The sequence below is a fragment of the Lepisosteus oculatus genome, chromosome 5 (assembly GCF_040954835.1).
Source record: "Lepisosteus oculatus isolate fLepOcu1 chromosome 5, fLepOcu1.hap2, whole genome shotgun sequence".
NCBI lineage: Eukaryota > Metazoa > Chordata > Actinopteri > Semionotiformes > Lepisosteidae > Lepisosteus > Lepisosteus oculatus.
The window spans coordinates 16457807-16477621 of NC_090700.1; the positions used below are offsets into that span (position 1 = coordinate 16457807).

Sequence of the window (19815 nt, forward strand, 5' to 3'; positions counted from 1 at the left end):
GCAGATGGTTTCATCTCAAAATGTAAAAGCTTTAAAAACTACACATATTTGAGCTCTTGTTTTTATTTGATACCTTTACATAACTTTATAAAGACAATGAGGCACTTCACAACATAATAAAGCACAAGAGGGCATGGATTATTGTAGATATTGCCACTCTTTAAGAGTGTTACTAACCTGCACCCAACAAAGAAGTGTAAAATCTCAGAATAACACGTGCACTTTTTTGCCATATTGCACTACTATTATTTAGTTTAATTTTTCCAAATATACTGCTTGTTCCTAAACACAAAAAATATGATTTCACTTGCAAAAGAGGGTTGTCATAGGAATCTCCTGATGATGGCTTTTCTATGTATCCTACTGTACATGGAGACTAAATAGAAAAAAAATCTTAAAATATTAACAAAACACTTCCTTACCATTGCTTGGGTCTATGTAAAAGCCATCTCTACTTGATGACATCACCCTATAGGTGACCTTCCCATTCTTTCCCGAATCCCTGTCTGTTGCGGTTACTGTGACAACAGGACTGCCTGGTGGTGAATGCTCTGGCAGAGTTACCTAGGAAACCAAAACCATAGCATCAGGGCAATATCATAATAATTCACTTTAATTGGGACTTTTGAGATGACATGCATGATGAGATGCAAAAATGTACGAGGAAAAGCAGGAAGAAAGACAGAGCACCAGTTAGGTGCTTCAGGCTAAGGATCCGGAGAGGTGTGAGATCAAATCTCAGGTGGAACAGAATTGTTGTAACCTTGAGCAAGATACTTCACTCGGATTGTGCAGGTAAATTTCCTGCTGTACAAAGGGACTCTAGATGAACACTGTAAATGCAAATGTGTGCTTTCTTACAAAATCACATAAAACTATGTTGATGTTCTTTAAATCTGGAAAGAGCCATAGTAATTTACCAGAAAAGAAATTACAAAAACAAATGTAATGTGTTGAAAAATTATGAAAAATGACAACATCTGCTGAATTCAAAACCCAGTTGCATTCCTTTGCAACCTGTTAAGAAAACAAAGTTGAAAACTGTTAAAATATTTAACACATGGCTCATATTGTATGAATGCCTTTTTACCATTAAAAAATCTAACGTTTGCCTTCAAAATGTCTCTAGGCATACTGTCAATGACATTGTAATGTGTTTGCTTTTCTCTTCTGTCCGACAGATGAATACAAAAGAAATCTGCATTTTCCACAGTTAATATATTTTGAAAAAAATCAAACTAGGATTTTGAAATGGACTTAAAATTAATTAATGAAATTCAGTAAAACTAAACTCCGGTTCTAATAACTTTCTGCCTCTGTGGTGCATTCAGCTGTATGCTATAACAATAAAGCTATACTGAGTCTGATTTAAGAAGTGTACGCTAGAAAAATTATCTTATTTTTAATTAGGGTAAGTCTTTGGAGCTTTAACTATTGAATAAAAACATCTCAACAATGTGAATTATAGATTAAAAAGCAGGTGGGCTGGTCAGAGATGAACAGAAAAAATGTATTATCTTATTTCTAAATGAATGGAGTGAGTACCTGGTACAGGTCCTGGGTGAACACTGGGGCATTGTCATTAACATCCTCTACCAGCACAGTCAGGTTGGCCTCACTCTCGTGTTTGGAATCCGAGGAGCGAACTGTGAGTGTGTACCAGGTCCTCTCCTCGTAGTCCAGAGGGGCAGTGAGGGAGATCCCACCCCCATATCGGTGGATCCCAAACTTTCCCAGGGACTTGCTGTCCAGTTGGAGCATATAGGAGAGGGCGGGGCCTGAGTCTACATCATTTCCTGTCACCTGGGTGATTTCTGTTCCTATCAGTGTGTCTGGAAAGACAGCAAGAAGAAACAAAACATGAGCTCATGAAATCAAGACAAGTATTGTAAAATAAAGTCAGCATCCTCAACAAACCCTCATGCACTATCAATTATTTTTTCCAGCTTTCTCTGTCCTTCAAAATTTGGCAATAGGTTATGTTAAATATAACAAATATAAATTAGAATGGATAATTTCACTTAGGAAGAAAATAGAAAATAACACAGTGAGCCAAGAGGAAATTTAAAGCACAAGTATTTAGAAATGCTTTCCAATATTATCCCCGGAGACAAAGGCATTATAATCTGGATGTGAATCAGATTTTACTTACTCTCAGGCACTCGGACTTCGCGAGGCAGGGGGATTGTGGGACTGTTGTCATTCAGATCCACAATGACCACAGTAAGAGTCGCAGTCCCCGCGAGCCTGGGGCTTCCTCTGTCTGTTGCCGCGACAACAAGCCTAATGCAACAAAACAAGTTTCGAGACTGTTTTGTCCACACTGAGTTTCCTTTCATGAGTTATTTACAATTTTAAGAAACTTCTTTTCTGTTATTAAATTAGATTTGCAAACATTTGAAGTTCTATGTTGTGGCTGCATTTGAAAAAAAAAAATGAACAGCAATGTAACTTTATTTTACTTCAGGGAGAAACGTTCTTTAAATAATGCCATTAAGAGACTTGTGAACAGTTTCCCATGTTTGTAAGATATGAACTAAATTCCAACCTATCCCCGTGCCTGCATGTGACATAAACCTTTCTTTTGTTTGTATGACATTGTCTATAGAGGTATTTTCCAATTCCCTTGTTATTCCAGACTTATAATACTTCTGAAAGGCTGCTCAGCTGGTTAGCTTACCTGACATTTCCTTTCCTGCACACAAGCATATTCACATGCTCCACTCATCTTTCAACATAATATTTAATTTTTCAGAGGTTTTCTATCAATTTGTGGTGATACATGTGGTGACTTGTATAGCTAGTACTAATAAAATTTATCACTTTGTGTCTTTTAAGTTAACTTTACATAAGCAAAATTTATAACCTGGTACCACACAATCAGCTAAGGTAATGCAAAAAATTGCTTGTGTTGAGGGACAGCTCTTTTGAAAGTTTTCTAAAGGCATTGAGTTCATTAAAGAAACCCAAGCAATCTCTATGCACTAATGTACTTAGTTCATTAGAAAGCTGCACTCCTTTTTACAGACATTCAGAAAAACGTGGGACAGTATTGTGAAGTTTACTGGGTACTTCTAAACATCAAGTAGAGCATTGGTGTGAAAGCTACAGTACTGTATATACAGTATACAAACCAAAAAGGGTACTGTCAAGTTAGAAATGGTGTTATAGAAATGGCTGTCAGGGTGTATAACACTGCCCTAGGCGAGGACTGTTAGCCCTTCATCTGCTCATCTATGGACAGCATATTGCACTATTGTACTCTTTGGACACTCAATCTGTACATACCTATGCATATTTTGCACATATTTTATTGCTTTACAGTGGTTACGTGTGCAAAATATATGAGCATATTTTGCACACACCTAACTATATTTATTTTAGATTTATTTTGTATTGCTGTACTTATTTTAATTTTTCTTCTATTCTGATGTCTGTTGTCTGTTTTTGCTTGTCTCCGACTGGGCTGCTGTAACACCTCAATTTCCCTTCGGGATCAATAAAGTCTTATCTATCTATAGGGTACAAGAACAAGAACAAAAAATTGGTGCTCACTTTGTTTGAGTCCAGATCTCCCGGTCCATGATGGCTGCTGTGGTGATGCTGCCGGTTAAGGGGTCAATTTTAAAAAGGCCACTCATAGAGGATGACTGGATGGAGTAGGTCACTTGGCCATTCTGACCCTGGTCTGGATCATCAGCCAATACCTGAAAGAAAAAATGAATTACTACTAACAAAAAAAAAGAATTCTGTTGCAGAGATTTCTGTTGCTTCTCTATATAAAACCCTTTTTTATTCATGAGCTTTGGTATGATACAAAAAGCTACAGTACATTAAGGTGCAATAAACACATAGTACAGTATCGCTTCTAAAATTAGCAACCCTAACTGCTAAAGGCAGGTGGTTCACTTATCCCCCCCAAACAACAGGTTTTACTATAGATCCAGTTAGCTACAGGGTTCCAGGTTAGTACATTTGTTTCTTGCTCAGACAGTATTTTTTCTCTCTGTTCTCTTGCCTCTGCCATGCATGCTTATTGTTGCCTCTCCATGCTAACAATTTATCTAGAGCTGATTGAAGTGAAGCAGTGCATTAAATAGGCTCAACAGCCATTTAATTGAACTAAGTTGACTGTTTTCAAATTCAAATTTACAGAAAATATCCTGAGGAAAGAAAGTCATGTGTTCCTTATTAGTGTTTATCTTCCAATCAAAAAATAAGAACAATAAGAACAATGGATACAAATAAAGCACCGCCTAACCCTAATAATGCTAAACATCATGTAAAAAGCGCTATTAAGTTAAGAAGACCATATTGGAAAATGGTGTTGAACAGGAAGTAGCCAAAAGAAAAATTACATTGTGGTAGTGGACAAAAAAATGGAAACACTTGGGTAAATGAGGGACACCAAGTATATTGAAAGCAAAAAGTATATTGAAAGTGTAGCTCATGTGTTAATTAAGCAAATCATGTATAAGAATTCATGTACAGTCCGATGGCTTCCAATTATTAAATCTGAACGAGAGGAGATTGTTGCATTTTGTAGGAACTTATGTGTCCAAGATCGCTTCACTTGGTGATGTTTCATCAGCAAGAGTGTAAGCTGATGTCAGCATGCTCCAGATCTCATACGGCAGAATCGGGACATTTTTGCATTAATTCAAAGTGCAAGGCAAAACAGGCAAGCAACTGCAGATCAAATGATTGCAAATTTCAACCAGGGTTGAGAGCAGACAGTTTCACCAAAAACAATCTACAAAAAAAATTACATAGTAGCATATCATAGTCAGGCTGCAGTCCCCAAATAACTTATCACTCCTGGCAATGCGTATTTGTGAGTCCAATGGTGCAACGAGCACAGGCAATGGACTACCAAGCAGCAGTGAAATGTGACAGAGTCATAAGAATCACCCATTTACCATGTTGTCTCGAAAGGGACATGTAGTGCCAATCTAAACAACTCTATAGCCCTAAGTGCTTGGTTCCAACAATGAAGAGTGCTTCCTTAATGTTGTGGGGCACATTTTTTCCAGCATGGTTTGGAAGTACTTACTCCCTTAAGAAGGCAAGGTCAATGCTTATCACTACTTAACTTCACCCCATACTGTAGCATTTAATTGCAGCCAGGAGGGTGTCCTATAATAATAATAATAATAATAATAATAATAATAATAATTGCTTACACTTATATAGCGCTTTTCTGGACACTCTACTCAAAGCGCTTTACAGGTAATGGGGACTCCCCTCCACCACCACCAATGTGCAGCATCCACCTGGATGATGCGATAGCAGCCATAGTGCACCAGAACGCTCACCACACATCAGCTATCAGTGGAGAGGAGAGCAGAGTAATGTAGCCAATTCATAGAGGGGGATTATTAGGAGGCCATGATTGGTAAGGGCCAATTGGAAATTTGGCCAGGACACCGGGGTTACACCCCTACTCTTTTCGAGAAGCGCCCTGGGATTTTTAATGACCTCGGTTTTACGTCTCATCCGAAGGACGGCACCTGTTTACAGTATAGTGCCCCCATCACTATACTGGGGCATTAGGACCCACATGGACCGCAGGGCGAGCACCCCCTGCTGGCCCCACTAACACCTCTTCCAGCAGCAACCTTAGTTTTTCCCAGGAGGTCTCCCATCCAGGTACTGACCAGGCTCACACCTGCTTAGCTTCAGTGGGTTGCCAGTTGTGAGTTGCAGGGTGATATGGCTGCTATAGGATGCTCCCATCCACATGTCTGAGCATGTGTGGTTGCCCAATGATTTGATGATATTGACACTGTTATTAACCATCTTTCATAGCCTTCTCAGCAACCAGATCTGAACCCAGTGAAGCTTTTATGGAATTTTCCGGAACAATCACCTCAACCAGCTTCCTGCAGAACTGTAGATGCTGGTAGACTCATACTGGCTGCATGTTGCGGCCCAACACAGAATTGAATAACTTTAAATTTGTGTTTCCATTTTTTGTTCCACTACCTGTTTGTTTTTCGGACGTGAATATGCGAAGGAAAGGAACAAACAGTAAAAAGAAATTATTTTCTTGGAATCTTTACCTGAATAATGGGAAAGTCATAGCCTTGCGCCTCACGTAAGTAAGCAATGTAGTTCTGCAACTGGAATCGCGGCAGGTTATCGTTCACATCTTGGAGTATCAAATTGACGGCCATGAAGGAACTGGAAGATGGAGTCTCGGCCTTCACCACTAAGCGAAGCCTGGGAGTCTCCTCAAAGTCTAGACCAGTGGAACTCTGTACCCAGATCTCACCTGTAGACACAATTCACCAATACATGAACATAAAAACTTCAAAGTTCACAACAATGCAGTTTTAAGGCTGTTTCATTGTTTTTGTCATTTGTTACAAATGTTCTAGGCCTTTTAGGTCATAAACTAGGAAAATCTGAACACATCAGTGTCAGATTGTAATGCAAAACACTAGCATTTAAATTTCAAGTGGTAAATCCCAATACCACCATGAAGCCAGGTCTTTTCAAATCTCTAAGTAAGATTGAAGCTGATCACTGCTTGGGAAGGCGGGGCTCTAAAAACACTTTAAGTGTTTTTGGTAGACTGGTAGTTAACACAGTTCTTCCTGACCCCAAACTTCAAATAAAATCCAGTTGTAAGTTAGCAATAGAATCCAGAATTCTATGAATTGCTGTTTTTTTATAAATAACATTTTTTACCAATGTCTTAACCAGCTGTGGCATTCACAAAACCATTGGCATAAATTCATTTAAGTAATCATTTTTCACTTTGCCTTCTAATCTGCCAAGTACTGATTACAGTTCTGATTAACTGTTATAAAAAAAGACTAAAGTAATTTTGATGGCAGATGAAGTGTCTCCGCACCTACAGTATGTGTAAAATAACTTGGAATGCTCCAAGGTGGAAAGCACTCCAAAAATACAGATTATTATTGTTTGTAATTAAGGGAAAGATGGTTATGAACTTGAACTTATTTTAGTCTCAATTACTTAACTGAATGCACCACTGAAAAAATTACATAATTAAGGAATATTTTGATTTCAGCGTGGAACAATCTGCCATTCATCTTGTTGACAGTGTCTGACCTGTGCTGGCACTGATGCGGAACGACTCCAGTCTGTTTCCGCTGAAGATGCTGTAGGTGATGCCACGGTTAGAGCCATCGGGATGCTGTGCCTGGATCTGTACGACAGCTGTACCTGGGAGGGGAAAACAGAAGAAAATCGGGTCACTACAGGCTTTTCAACTGAGTCTTCTCTTCCAGCAGTATCCCTGCAAGCACTGTGGGCTGGAGCTTATTAACAAATTGCAAATGGCTGTTTTTACTTAAAGAGCAATTTTTTTCTTGTTTGTCTGTTTTGCTCATGAAAACACTTCAAAGCAACGGTTAGATAAATCCTAAACAGGGTGGAAGTGTTAGCAAAATATCACGAGTTCCATCACAAAAATAAACTATGACGGTGAACCTGATTTCAATAAAAACATGTGTTCCTGTTTCCTTTACCTAAAAACAAACTTTTTTTCTCTCATGTCCCAAACTTGGGATTGCAAAATTTTACTCTCCTCATCTCATCATTTTCCACTGACTGTATCCATTCCTACTGGACTCCAACTGGCAACAGGGGGCACTGTTGTATGAAAACAGTGCTCCTCTGACACACAATGCAGAGCTAGTGTAAGTAACAGTTCTGAACTGTTATTACAAACTCCTACCAGAATCAGTGCTTGTTAGTTTTGAGGAGTCCGTTCACATGAGATAAAATTTTAACTCTGAGATATTGCCTAACCCTGATTCTGCAACAGAATCCACACTGTACCCCCACTTTCCAAACTCATGTCCAAAGCCTAAAATGTATTTTGTGGCTTTTGGAGGCAGAGTGAGTGTTAAAAGTTTTTGGGAGAAATTGGTTCAGTCATAAGGCAAAAATCATATACACATGAAATTTTCTTAACAGCAAAATGAAGAAATCAAAATATTGAGTTTGTTTCTATTTCAACACTGTCAAATAGAAAATAACTTTTAGAACCTGGAGATGATTAAATGAAGGTTTTCGGTTTTAGTGGAAGAGTGTGAATTGTTTTATAGAATATTCACCTTGAGGTGAACATTAAATGGTTTTATCTTACAGCACCATCTTTCCATGGTGGCTCTAGGTAATATATTCACAACGTGAATTGTTAGTTTATGTTATATTTACTTTCTGGACCTAACAAGCCAAATGAGAAATTTCTGTATCAATTTAAAATGTGTAACGCTATTCCAACCCTGATAAAAAATACAAATTTACTCATGTGAGTTTAAAGCAGTTATTGAAGGTTTTTACTAACCTAAGGCTGCGTTTTCCGGGAGGCTCACATCTCGCGTGTTGCGTGAGAAACGAATGCCCTTGTAGTCCTCCTCTTTGACGTAAATCACCACCACACCAATGGAGGACCGTGCAGGGGTCCCCTGGTCCATCGCCTCTATAAGCAGTGTTCTCTGTTTTTGACTCAGAGTGAGCAACTTCTCAGTTACCTGGATATCCCCCGTTAGAGAATTAATGGTAAACCCACGAGCTGGGGTGGCAAACCGATAAAAAATGGACCCATTGGCCCCAAAATCTTTATCCTCTGCTCTCATGGTAGCCACTACCTGGTGATTGGAGACACTGTTGCTGGAGATGTTGATGATAAGTGGGTCCTGAATGAAAAAGGGGGCATTATCGTTAACGTCTTGTATGGTGACGGTAACTTCTGCTGTGGTATTCCTGGGAGCAGATGGAGAAGAGTCCACAGCACACACCAAAAATTTGTAAGCAGCTCGCTTTTCTCTGTCCAGGGGACCTGTTGTAGTAATTCTACCTGTGTTTTGGTCCACGTCAAACATGCCACGGGCCTCACTACTCAAGAAGTAGAGTACTTTCCCATTGGATCCTTCATCCTCATCGGTAGCAGTCACTTCAAGCACTAGCCTGCCAACAGATGCATTTTCAGAAATATCTATATTGTAAACGGACTGTCCAAATCTGGGGCTGTTGTCATTGACATCCAGAACCATCACTTCCACTTTGGCTGTACTGCTGAGCTTATGTTTTCCGTGATCCTGAGCTACAATGGTCAAAGAATAGCTTGCTCTCCTTTCCCTGTCAAGGGGCTTTGAAGTGGAGAGCACTCCAGAGCTGCTGTCCAGATGAAAATCACTGGTGGGATCTCCATCTTAAAGAAGACAACAACAGAAAGTGATAAAGACATGGGGTGGGCTTAATGGAGGAACATAACTTATCACATTAATATTCACTTTCAAATATATGAAATACCTGAAACCACAAAATGCTGAATGCCATTGTTTTAATCTATACAAATATCAATCATAATATCATTATAGCAATTATGATACAAAAGCTACACATTCAGGAAATGTTTCATAAAAACATTTGGTGAAATACGTTTTCCTCAACATTTTGGCTATTTTTTTGTTTGCAAAAAATCACCAAAATCTAGCATAACCTGGCGCATGCTCCGCCAGGCCTTAATGCTTAAACAGGAATCTTACCAATGATCTTGTACTCCACTTCTCCATTGTCCCCAGTATCAAGGTCTGTGGCCTTTAATGTGAAGAGCTCCACGGGCTGCAGGTTCTCAGGCACCTCCAGGTTGTACATATCCTTCCCAAAGGCTGGAGTGTTGTCATTCTCATCCAGGATGCTGATCCTGATGGTCGCCTTGGCAAAATTTGGAGGCATGCCACCATCTTTTGCGTAGACTGTAAAGAAAACAATAACAACAGTTCCAGACAGGCCTCAACACTAAAGCATCTACAGAAAGGTGCACAATTAAATGTTTCATTGTCTGGAAAGGCTTAATGATTTAAAAAAAATATTTTCAGTTCCAATGGCTCACTGACATTGTCCTGGCACTATTACCTGTGACAGTGTAGCGTTCCTGTGTCTCGCGATCCAGGGCTTTTGTGGATGAAATGACCCCAGTTATCGGGTCAACAGTGAACGCCTCCTCTGCAATACCCCCATAAGTCACCAAGCCATTTGTCCCTGGAGCAGCAGTGAAAATGACAAGTTAGAACAGAAAAAAGAACAATTATCCTTTTTTCCATAATCATAAAGTCCTTACAGGCAATTATTGTATTCTACTAACTATTCTACATAAGAATACTACTTTCTCTCACCTAGTAAAAAGGTAAAGTCAGAGCTCACCCTCGTTTCAGCAGGTTTAATCAGACTAGAAAGCACGTGACTCTCCTCACTGGATACCACCAGTAAAGCTGGTCCCCACTTACTGTATACAGTGGGGTGGACAGGAGAAGCCAGGGTAAAGTATGTAAATCATTCAAGAGTACCACAGCAGTGTCTGCAATAGGGACTTGAATCTACAAATACAGCAGCTTACCCACAACACTATGCTGCCACTCTTGCTAAATGATTGCAGTCAATTCTCTATTGCATTGTACTGTATTTCTATTAGCAGTCTGATATCACTGTAGCCGTTCAATAGGAACCTTGAGGACAATACCACTGATGGAAGATGAGGGGGGCATAATGTTTTCAATAAATTTTAAATAAATAAAAAACTGCTCTATTAAAAGAGCAGAAAAAAAGGAATCCTTATCTACGTTTACCAAGAAGTTGAATTAACGCTTCACTGGATAATAACCACATGTTTGACAACCAGGCATTGTCTTGTTCAGAAACACTGGAAAAAATCCTGGACCAAATAAGCAAAGTCACGTTATAATTATTAGTATCAGCTTCTCTTACTAGCATGTTCGACACAACAGTTCTTTCTGTTGCTTTCTCAGCAGTAAACTGTTGTAGTATGAGTTGTAATCTTTGGAAGTCAGATCGCGTGCTAGTGCAGAATTATTTGGCAAGGTCACCTGTTTACTTCACTAATTGGTCCTGGAGTGAAAGTTTATAATCCCTCTGTTTTATATGCTTCTGACTCAGGACAGGAGGAATGTACCCCACTCTGCATCCCGGACAATTAAAAACAACTGTTGCTAATCATGACAAGCCTGTGAAAAAAAAAACTGGATAACTTTCTTTCTAAACATAGTCTACAGGTGAAATCTTTGGAAGAACCATCATTTACTGAGAGGTGTGAAATCTTCCTCTGTCAGACTTCTGACTTTCTGAATATCCTGGGATGCTACAACAGCAGGTTGACTGCTCTTTAATCAAAGTCATCATAGATATATTTATCCCTCAAGTGTAAAGCCATACATTTTCTAGAAACAGAGTACCACTGATGGTGAAGTATGTGGATAAATCCGTAGAATTTCATTGAATCCACCTAATACGAAATTACTGCCAAGTTACTAATGTGCTTCTGATAAGAGTACATCACCCATTATACTTATTAAAGTTCATAAATGTATTATTGTTTAATTTGATATGTCTACAAATTGCATTTTTGATGAAAAGGTTCATGGATTTTAGATACTAAGAGGCTTGCTAACGAAAGGTTGCAACGTGATAAGAACGAAAGCCACAGACTGGGGCATACAATAAACAGCTGTACTCATAAATGACGAAAAGAAGCATCTGAGGGCCTCACATGTGCATGCACGCACATTTAAAAACCTGATGTGTAGTTTTCCATATGGAAAATGTATTCTAAAGGATGTAAATGAAGTGGAAGGCCATGTGTCATGATGGTAAAGATATGCACACAGTACACACAAAAGCTCTTCTAACTATGAAGTACTGTAGTCCTAACTCATGAGCACACTTGCAATTGATGAAAAGCAAGTGTAATGTGTACCTTGAGATCTTTAAGATGTTACCATGCACAATTAGCAGTTAATCTGAGCACAGAGGCACTCCTTATCATTGGATATCAAGGGAAAGGGGAAGAAGAAAACTCTAGAGACTAAATGACAGCAATACATAGAATATGACTTATAAAATAATGTTAAATATTTTAAACTATTCTACACTATACTTCTATTGCTACACCTCCTGACATTCTTCCCGACAGTCTCATTCTCTGCACTCTCTTATGTAGATATTGATATTTAAGTACAGTGCTACACACTACTTCAGGTGCACCTTCTGATATGGAACATCTTCTCGCATGATCTGTGTTCAAATTACATACTGTACACATGCTATTTAAGCATGAGATAATGATAAGCTAATGATTTCCAAGGTACAGTACATGCTACCAAAGATGTATGCACCTTTGTGAATACAAATTCACTTATGGTTTGTACAGTTCTCTAATGGTAAATACTATTTTCACAAGCTCACTAATTAGTCCTGTTTTGAATCAATGTGAAGGATTCCTCTGCACATCTTCTTTCCAAACTAAACTCAAGGGATAAAAGTTTAGGAACTGTCAGTCAAATAACCTGATTTACAGTACATCACCATCATTGGCTACAATAATCCCTAATCCCCAAATTATTGTTCAATTTTTAACCTATACAAATGTTGGAACATTTCAATTCAATCCCAGATATTCTACTCCCTACTTCAATCTCAGATGTAGACGCTCTTGCCAGGAAAAAGGGACAGGATAAGGTTTCAAATATTTATAAACCTTGTAGAATACATGCCACCTCTTCTGCAATCCGTGTTGTGCTACAACTGTGTTTGCCCTCCATCACATCCATTCAGTCTGCATTTACCTTGGTCACGATCGACAGCTGACACAGTTAGTATGGAAGTTCCAGCTCGTTGATTCTCGGAAATCTGGGCCTCAAATTCAGTTTTTGAGAACCACGGTGCCTCGTCGTTCACATCGATCACCTGCACTGACAGTAACTGTGTAGTTGAGTGCTGGGGGGTCCCATGATCCTCTGCGACAATCGTCAAATTGTAGAGTGCTTGCTCCTCACGGTCAAGAGCCTTGAGAATAGAGAGGGAGCCTGAAACAGACAGAACCATGAGGGACAGGAGAAGAAGAGTGTTAGAAAAGGAGCATTTAAGCCTTTCTTAAAGTGCTAGACAACACAGTCAAGTGTAATAACAAAACACAACTCATTCTAACATTCACCTTTTTCAAGAATTCTGGGTTTCCACAAAACCAAAGAACATCTTTCACAATTCCAGCAGTATACAGCAGCTGATCAACATATCTTATACTTTCAGTCACGTAAAACTGGCAGTCAGTTTATATGGTAAAGCTAAGAAAACCACAAGTTAGTTTTTCAACTGAGGTTTAAACCTACATTTTGGATGGCATTAAAATGGGCAATGTTTCAAGTTCTTTTGCTTTAATTAACAATAAAAGAAACAGCTGAAAAAATGACTTTGTGGTTCTTTAATTGAAGTGATCATGGCCCCCCACACTGTGCAGATGCTCAAAAACAAACATATTTAGGTTTAGAAACATACTTCGTTTTCAGGCTTTGAAGATGAGCTCAGAAGCAATTGAAACACCTTTCATGATTTGAATTCTCCTAATTCCTAAAACTTTTGAAAAAAAAGGACTTGCAGGGGTATAAACGGAGTGGTAAAGCAAATGCTGTGTAAAAATAATTTATTTACATGAAGCCTGCCTACCTGAGAGCTACCACCCCAGCCGTAAAACAGAACCATTTGGCTTTAATGAGTTTTCCACTGTGAAGGCCACAATAATGAGAGAGAAACAGTAAACACACACTGAAACACGCAACTCTAATGCCTGCCATGCCCCTTTATATTTAAAATCCTTTCTCTTTATTAATGTGAATAGGGACGGGTATGCTCACATTGATTCAATTTCAATTTTGTGGTTTAAATTTGGCCACCAGAGCTATGCGAAAAACAAACTTCCGTGTGTGGAGTAAGAGCTAGGGTGCTGTTTTACAAGCTCTTTTTTTTCAACCAAGATAGCATGCCATTTATTCCAGTCTGTTTAGGATTAATTTGAGCCAATGACGAGAACTGTTCAACAAGGTCTTTGTGAAGCAGACCTATGATAAAATATGATAGAAAAAACAATAACTTTTGAGCTGCTTTCTTGCTATGACTGTAGCACAAAGCATCTGACTCTCCTTGCTGTTCCCACAGCATGTTGTTCTGTAAATGTAAAACAGTATATGACGTAGTGAAAATTACATCAAAAACTGCACACAAATCAAAAACTGCACTGTACATTTTACACATGGAAACCTCAATTCTACAAGGTGTTATAATGACTGTGAGCTGGAGCTTTTATGGCCTATGGAATGCACTACTTTGTCTGGTGGACAGCAGAGATGTTAATGCTGTGTGATGTATTCTATCCACGTCTGTGGGAGAAGGCACCCCTATGGGTTGTGTAAGACCTGGAAATTCACTAAATATAATTGTTTAATGCATTTTGAATAATATTTAATTATGAATATATTGTAATATACTGTGTATTACATTACAAATATCAGATATTTATGACACATATCAGATTAATTAAATCTGTGTTGTTCCCTTAGATGCTGGTATAAAATAATGCTTTTATTAATAAAATAAAGAATACTTTGAAACTCATACATCTGACATGGTTGACCTATGTGACAATATTACATGTAGAACCTGCAGGATTGAAACTTATTTAATCATAATAGGTAATTAGAGTTTTTGCTGAAACAATCTGGAAAACAGTCACAATTTCATTCAGTAACACAGTTCAAATGTAGTTTGAAAAGCATTAACCAAAATGCATTCACTCTCATCTAGTAACTGCCAGATTTTAACAAGTGTGTATCCACATTAAAACGCTACGTTTTGCCATCAAACGTTTTAAGGGAGGATTTTAAAATAATGAGTTAAAGTTTTAAAGGGAAAGAATAAACAAACAAACCATCATTAATTGTGAGCTATACAGGTATATTTACAATACATCCTTCCTCAGGGAATGAAAAAAAGCACTTCATTTCGGCCATTATTAGTGTAACTATGGTTAGGGAAAAAAATCTAATTTTTAATTTTTACAAATGGCCAGCTGTGCTCAAACAAGTTCAAGAGGAATATCTTCTGTAGTCTCCGCACTGTATAACACTTATGAAATATATTGGCTGTTTCTACTCCTCTATCAGCCAGGGGGAGTTTCAGAGTGATCTAAAGCTGACACGTGTCTGAGACACCACAACAAAGTACAGGTGAACTAACGACCTTCTGTTCTGTTGACAGAGGGTTTTTAGACATTTCATTGTTGAAAAACTACAGTCTGTGCTTGCAGATTTTAAACAATTTCTGACATCAGCAATGCAGGAACATACATCATCCTTGAATTATGTTCTATTGGAATACTTACACAGGCTAGCAAGCAAGCACTGTGTGTGAATAATACTGCTGGCAGAAAACACATTGTTTAGCTCATAGCTGTTGGAGATGAGCACTGAAAGGTAGGTCAAGCTCTGTAGAGCAGGGAATGTAGGAAAAAATTAGATTTACTTGGGCCTGCTTACTCCTCTGATAAGAGAAATAAAAACAAAAATGTAATGATTCACACCGGACTGTGAAGTTTTAACTGATTTCTGTTCTTGTATAGCACAGCTACACGTCACAAACGCCATCTTTTAAATTGTCACTGGCATTACAAAACTGGACACAACTTACCTGTGTTAGGGTTGAGACTGAATCTTCCTCCAGCGTTGCCTGCCTGGATCCGATATGATACCCGGCCATTCTCTCCTTGATCAGCATCCTGCGCCATGACGTACAGCACGACAAAGCCTACGGGCTGGTCCTCCATGACACTGACTGCTGTGGGGGAGCTGAAGACAGGGGCGTTGTCGTTCTCATCTGTCACAAAGATCCTGGCTGTCACCGAACCCCAATGGCGCTGACTTGCATTGAGGGCGCAGTCTGTGGCTTTTACGACCAGAAACAGGGAAGAGGTTGTTTCACAATCCAGAATCTGCCCCAGGGACAGGACCCCAGTTGATGGGTCAAGAGACAAGAGGTCACTGTTGTCAGGCCACTGGTGGAGGATGGTGTAACGGATCTCACTATTTGGTCCACTGCCATCTTTGTCGATAGCTTGAAAAGCGTAGATGGAAGAACCGGGTTCCATATTTTCAGGAATGACAATGGTAACTGGATCCTCTGGAAACTGGGGTGCATGGTCATTGCTGTCCTGAACATCTATGTCCAATGTGATGATGCGGCTGGTGGGATAAGCTTTGGAGAAGTCATCTACCTCGATCTGAAGGGTATAGCGTGTTCCCTGTTCATAGTCCAGCTCTCTTGCTAAGTAGACGTCGCCGGTCAATCTGTCCACCATGAAGGTGCCCTCTTGATCAGTGCCCCCCACTACCGTGTAGGTCACCTGACCTTCTTCGTGCATGACCTGCTGGTCATGTGACCTGACCGAGCCAACCACTGAGCCTGGTTTGGCACCTTCTATAGATTTTAGGGTCACAGCATGGGTGTTGGGTTTAGGAACCATCTTACTGGAGCTAAGGACCTTCAAAAAGATAGAGCAAGAAGACATTAAGTCATCTCATAGTTGAAATACGTATTGTCCCTTTTCAATTTTTTGGTTTCAGTTTTGATTTCTTGTGAATGCCTTCCAGATCAGAAAACAAAATAGATGTTAACTGCAACTTGTTGAACTTTATAAACATACACATATATTATTCATATCATATATAAGCCCTAATTGTTTACACAAAAATTAAGATAGTAATTGAATTATGTATGTAATCTCAGATCAAAATATTTATTTGAAATATGAAATAATTTTACAAGATGCCAAGATACTATGGTGATTATGCTGTTTCATCAGTGGTCACTGAGTTAAGCGTAATTATTATTTATAATAATTAGTTTAGGTATAATACTTGTGACTATTGTACACTACTAACATAAATATCAGTTTCAACTGAATGGTTATCTAGGTTTCTCCTTTTAAATGTTAATAACTTAACCCAATATTATCCCAAAACATGAAGAGATGTACTCAATTATGACACTGCAGTATTGCACTGTTAGTAAAATTGGTTCTGGGATCAGCGATCAGCAATATTTGCCCTGTAATGATGGTTTATGAAGCAAATCACTTAGTGGCTTCGATGGGAACCAAATTCAGCACATTTTATGTTTTTATTTTAATTCTTAACAGCTGATGGCTGAGGAGAAGGGTTAAACTTTTCTGGTTAAACCTTCATTTTATTAATTTAACACTTCTTCCAGGTAAAAGAATGCTTACAACTAAAGAACAAACATACAGAAAACCGGAATTATGGAGTCTGAGGACTAGAAATGGGAATGCCTGGCTTTTGTTAAGTTCAGTGTCATGTTAGATGATTAAAAATGAACCACAAAAATGAAGAACCCTAATTGCATTATGTGTTCAAAATTTAGATCAATCAAAATCAAGGGGTATATAAATTATTTTCTAACTATGCATAGCATGAATAAACTTTTAGAATTAAATAGTTATGACAGTTAAGAAAGTACATTGAAATGCAGAAAATAAAGACAGATTGATTGTAATCCCCACTTTGTAGGAAAAAAGAATATGACTGCTATTATAAATCAGTTATGTTTGTTTTTGCCAGGAAAAATAATAATAAGGGATAAAAGTAAAGTTCTAAAATCTAAATTTAGCTAGGGGCCCATTCTTAAAAACACACTTCTAAACTAACTACAAATTGAATAATGCTGAAAACTATTCAACTTTTTCAACTGATATGGAAAAAGTCATCTGAGGTTATTTTTAAAACCATGAAACATTGCTTTTGGTAGTAAAATTGGTAGTAAAATTGATTGAATTGGATACAGTCTACGTTTAAAAGTTTTGAAAGGCCACAGTTCAGTTTCAGCCTTTGTCATTAGACATACAGTTAGCATTAAAAACCTCATAATAAAAGAACACTACACACTACTAGTTATTGTATTTTGCGGGTACTGTACATGCAGGTATTTCTAAGGTAGAAGAATGAGGCATCGGACTTTATGTCTGGTATTAATTCATTACCTTAATTCATCTTAATCAAACATTTTATGTAACTTCTTATTTTACTGTCTGTTCAAAAGAGGGTTACCATATTAAAAATGTTAGTGTCACAAGCTCTGACCTTGATTTGCGAAGTCTACAGCTGCACACAATCAGGACCCTGCTGCAATTACTTGATTCAAATTTACATTTTCCAGTTTTGAACTGATTTTTTTTTTTAGAAATCTTTCAAAACTAGGGATGGAGGATCTTGCACTTCAAATCACCCCAGTGACCGAAATGACATCCTAGAGGTTGTATTAAACTACACTGCAAACGTGGTTTCTTACAGGTGACGTTTTACTGGTGCCTCTGACCAGGGTCCCCAATGCTCAGATATCATTCTGATGCTGAGCTCTGGTTTCCAAGTCCTGCTCAGCCCGAAAACGTACACCAGCAAGCCCCAGAGTGCATTTGGTTTCACACCTTGAGTTTAGGTTACAAGACTTATACAAGCAAATAAACCCCCATCTGAAACAGGAAATATCGGCTGGATCTTATTTTGTTTCCTTTTCACGGGCAGACATTCAAATGTGCGGTCAGCTAATCCAAATGTGAACCAACAACAAGTTATTTTTTCATTGTACACAAAACTACTTGTGCAAGACTAAAAGTTAACAAAGTTTACGGGGAACAGCTGTACATTTGAATTCTATGATAACCAACATGAACAAATAAACACAAAAAAGCAGGAACCTGTTTTTGCATTGGAGACCAAAGAAAGGAAAAAAAGAATATTGTCTTGATTGGTAGGTATAATGACGTCTGTTGAGTCCGTGGATTTCTAAACACATTTGACAGCACATTTAAAGATATCTGTTAATTACAGAACTGTTCAGAAATATTTTAATGCAAAAATACTTTATGAAAAAGACTCAATCTTGCTTTGCTCATTTTCTGTATATCCTCTGTTTTGTGAATGAAGAAGATACGTTTCCTTGCCGGCATCCCATCCCCCTTTCTACACAGCCCCACAAACAGCGCTGTCTGGCCGTACTGTGGTTGTGACCTCCCTGAAGGTGTGGCTCACCTGTATGATTAGAGTGGTGGAGGTGCTCTGAGCTGGCTGGCCACGGTCTGTGGCTGTCACAGTGAAAGAATACTCTGCTCTCTCAGTACGACTCAAGGGAGAAGATGACCTCAACTCTCCTGTATTTGGGTTCAAAGAAAATCGTTCCGCCCTAGGGCCTGGAAAGATCAGTACACAGCAAAAAGCATTTAGAAACAGATCAAATACAAAATGGATGTTAATGTTTTATTTTAAAAAGCAAATAGCCTGTAAAAATAACCACTTTTACCTTTTAAGCATCCACAACAAAATGTTAATGGAAACATACTGTAGTTAAAAAAAGTAAGCCTTGAAGTTTCAGATTACTCACTCTGCTCCTTTGAATGCATAAGTGCTGCAACCCGTTGAAAATTAAAATATCGTAATATGTCTCCCTATTTTTCAGATTTTACATGTAAATCACTCAAGTTAACATTTTGAAGTGTGATTTTGAGTGTTGTAGAAATAAGCAGATAATTCTCTTCCCAACCTTTGGAATATCTTTTGAAACACTAGCAAGATGTGGGGCCTGATGAGTCAAGACTGGGCAAAGTTGTATCATTTTAAATGTTAGCTCACAAGAGAAGCTGCCTCTTCTAAGCTAGACATGATCAGTCATTTGAAAATCTTCCAAAGCTTTTTTTCAAAATAGAAATAAAACATATGAGGATACTTGAATAAATGAAGACCTAAGATCTTCAAATGCAAAGATTTTTTACAGTGGTACCCTGGGACCATATACCTCTTCACTGTGTGTTTTCTCTTACCTGACAGAGAGTAGTAGATGGTCCCATTTTCTCCTTCATCAGGATCCTTAGCCTGCACCGTTCCTATCAAAGTGCCAGACGGCTTGCCTTCCTGCACCTGTGAG

The 19815-nt window shown here is 38.5% G+C and overlaps 1 protein-coding gene across 1 annotated transcript in view; it reads right to left on the reverse strand.

Annotated features, from left to right (window-relative positions):
* Positions 1–19815, reverse strand: part of dchs1b (dachsous cadherin-related 1b) — a 162017-nt gene that overhangs the window by 13436 nt on the left and 128766 nt on the right. Inside the window, exons 9-21 of the mRNA XM_015341936.2 lie at positions 19712–19808; positions 18927–19084; positions 15514–16363; positions 12621–12860; positions 9898–10023; positions 9528–9737; positions 8324–9190; positions 7081–7194; positions 6063–6274; positions 3556–3707; positions 2153–2283; positions 1546–1832; positions 423–564 (exon numbers count right to left, since the gene is read on the reverse strand). Coding sequence (XP_015197422.1) covers positions 423–564; positions 1546–1832; positions 2153–2283; positions 3556–3707; positions 6063–6274; positions 7081–7194; positions 8324–9190; positions 9528–9737; positions 9898–10023; positions 12621–12860; positions 15514–16363; positions 18927–19084; positions 19712–19808 — 3586 coding nt within the window. The remainder of the gene's footprint in view (positions 1–422; positions 565–1545; positions 1833–2152; positions 2284–3555; positions 3708–6062; positions 6275–7080; positions 7195–8323; positions 9191–9527; positions 9738–9897; positions 10024–12620; positions 12861–15513; positions 16364–18926; positions 19085–19711; positions 19809–19815) is intronic.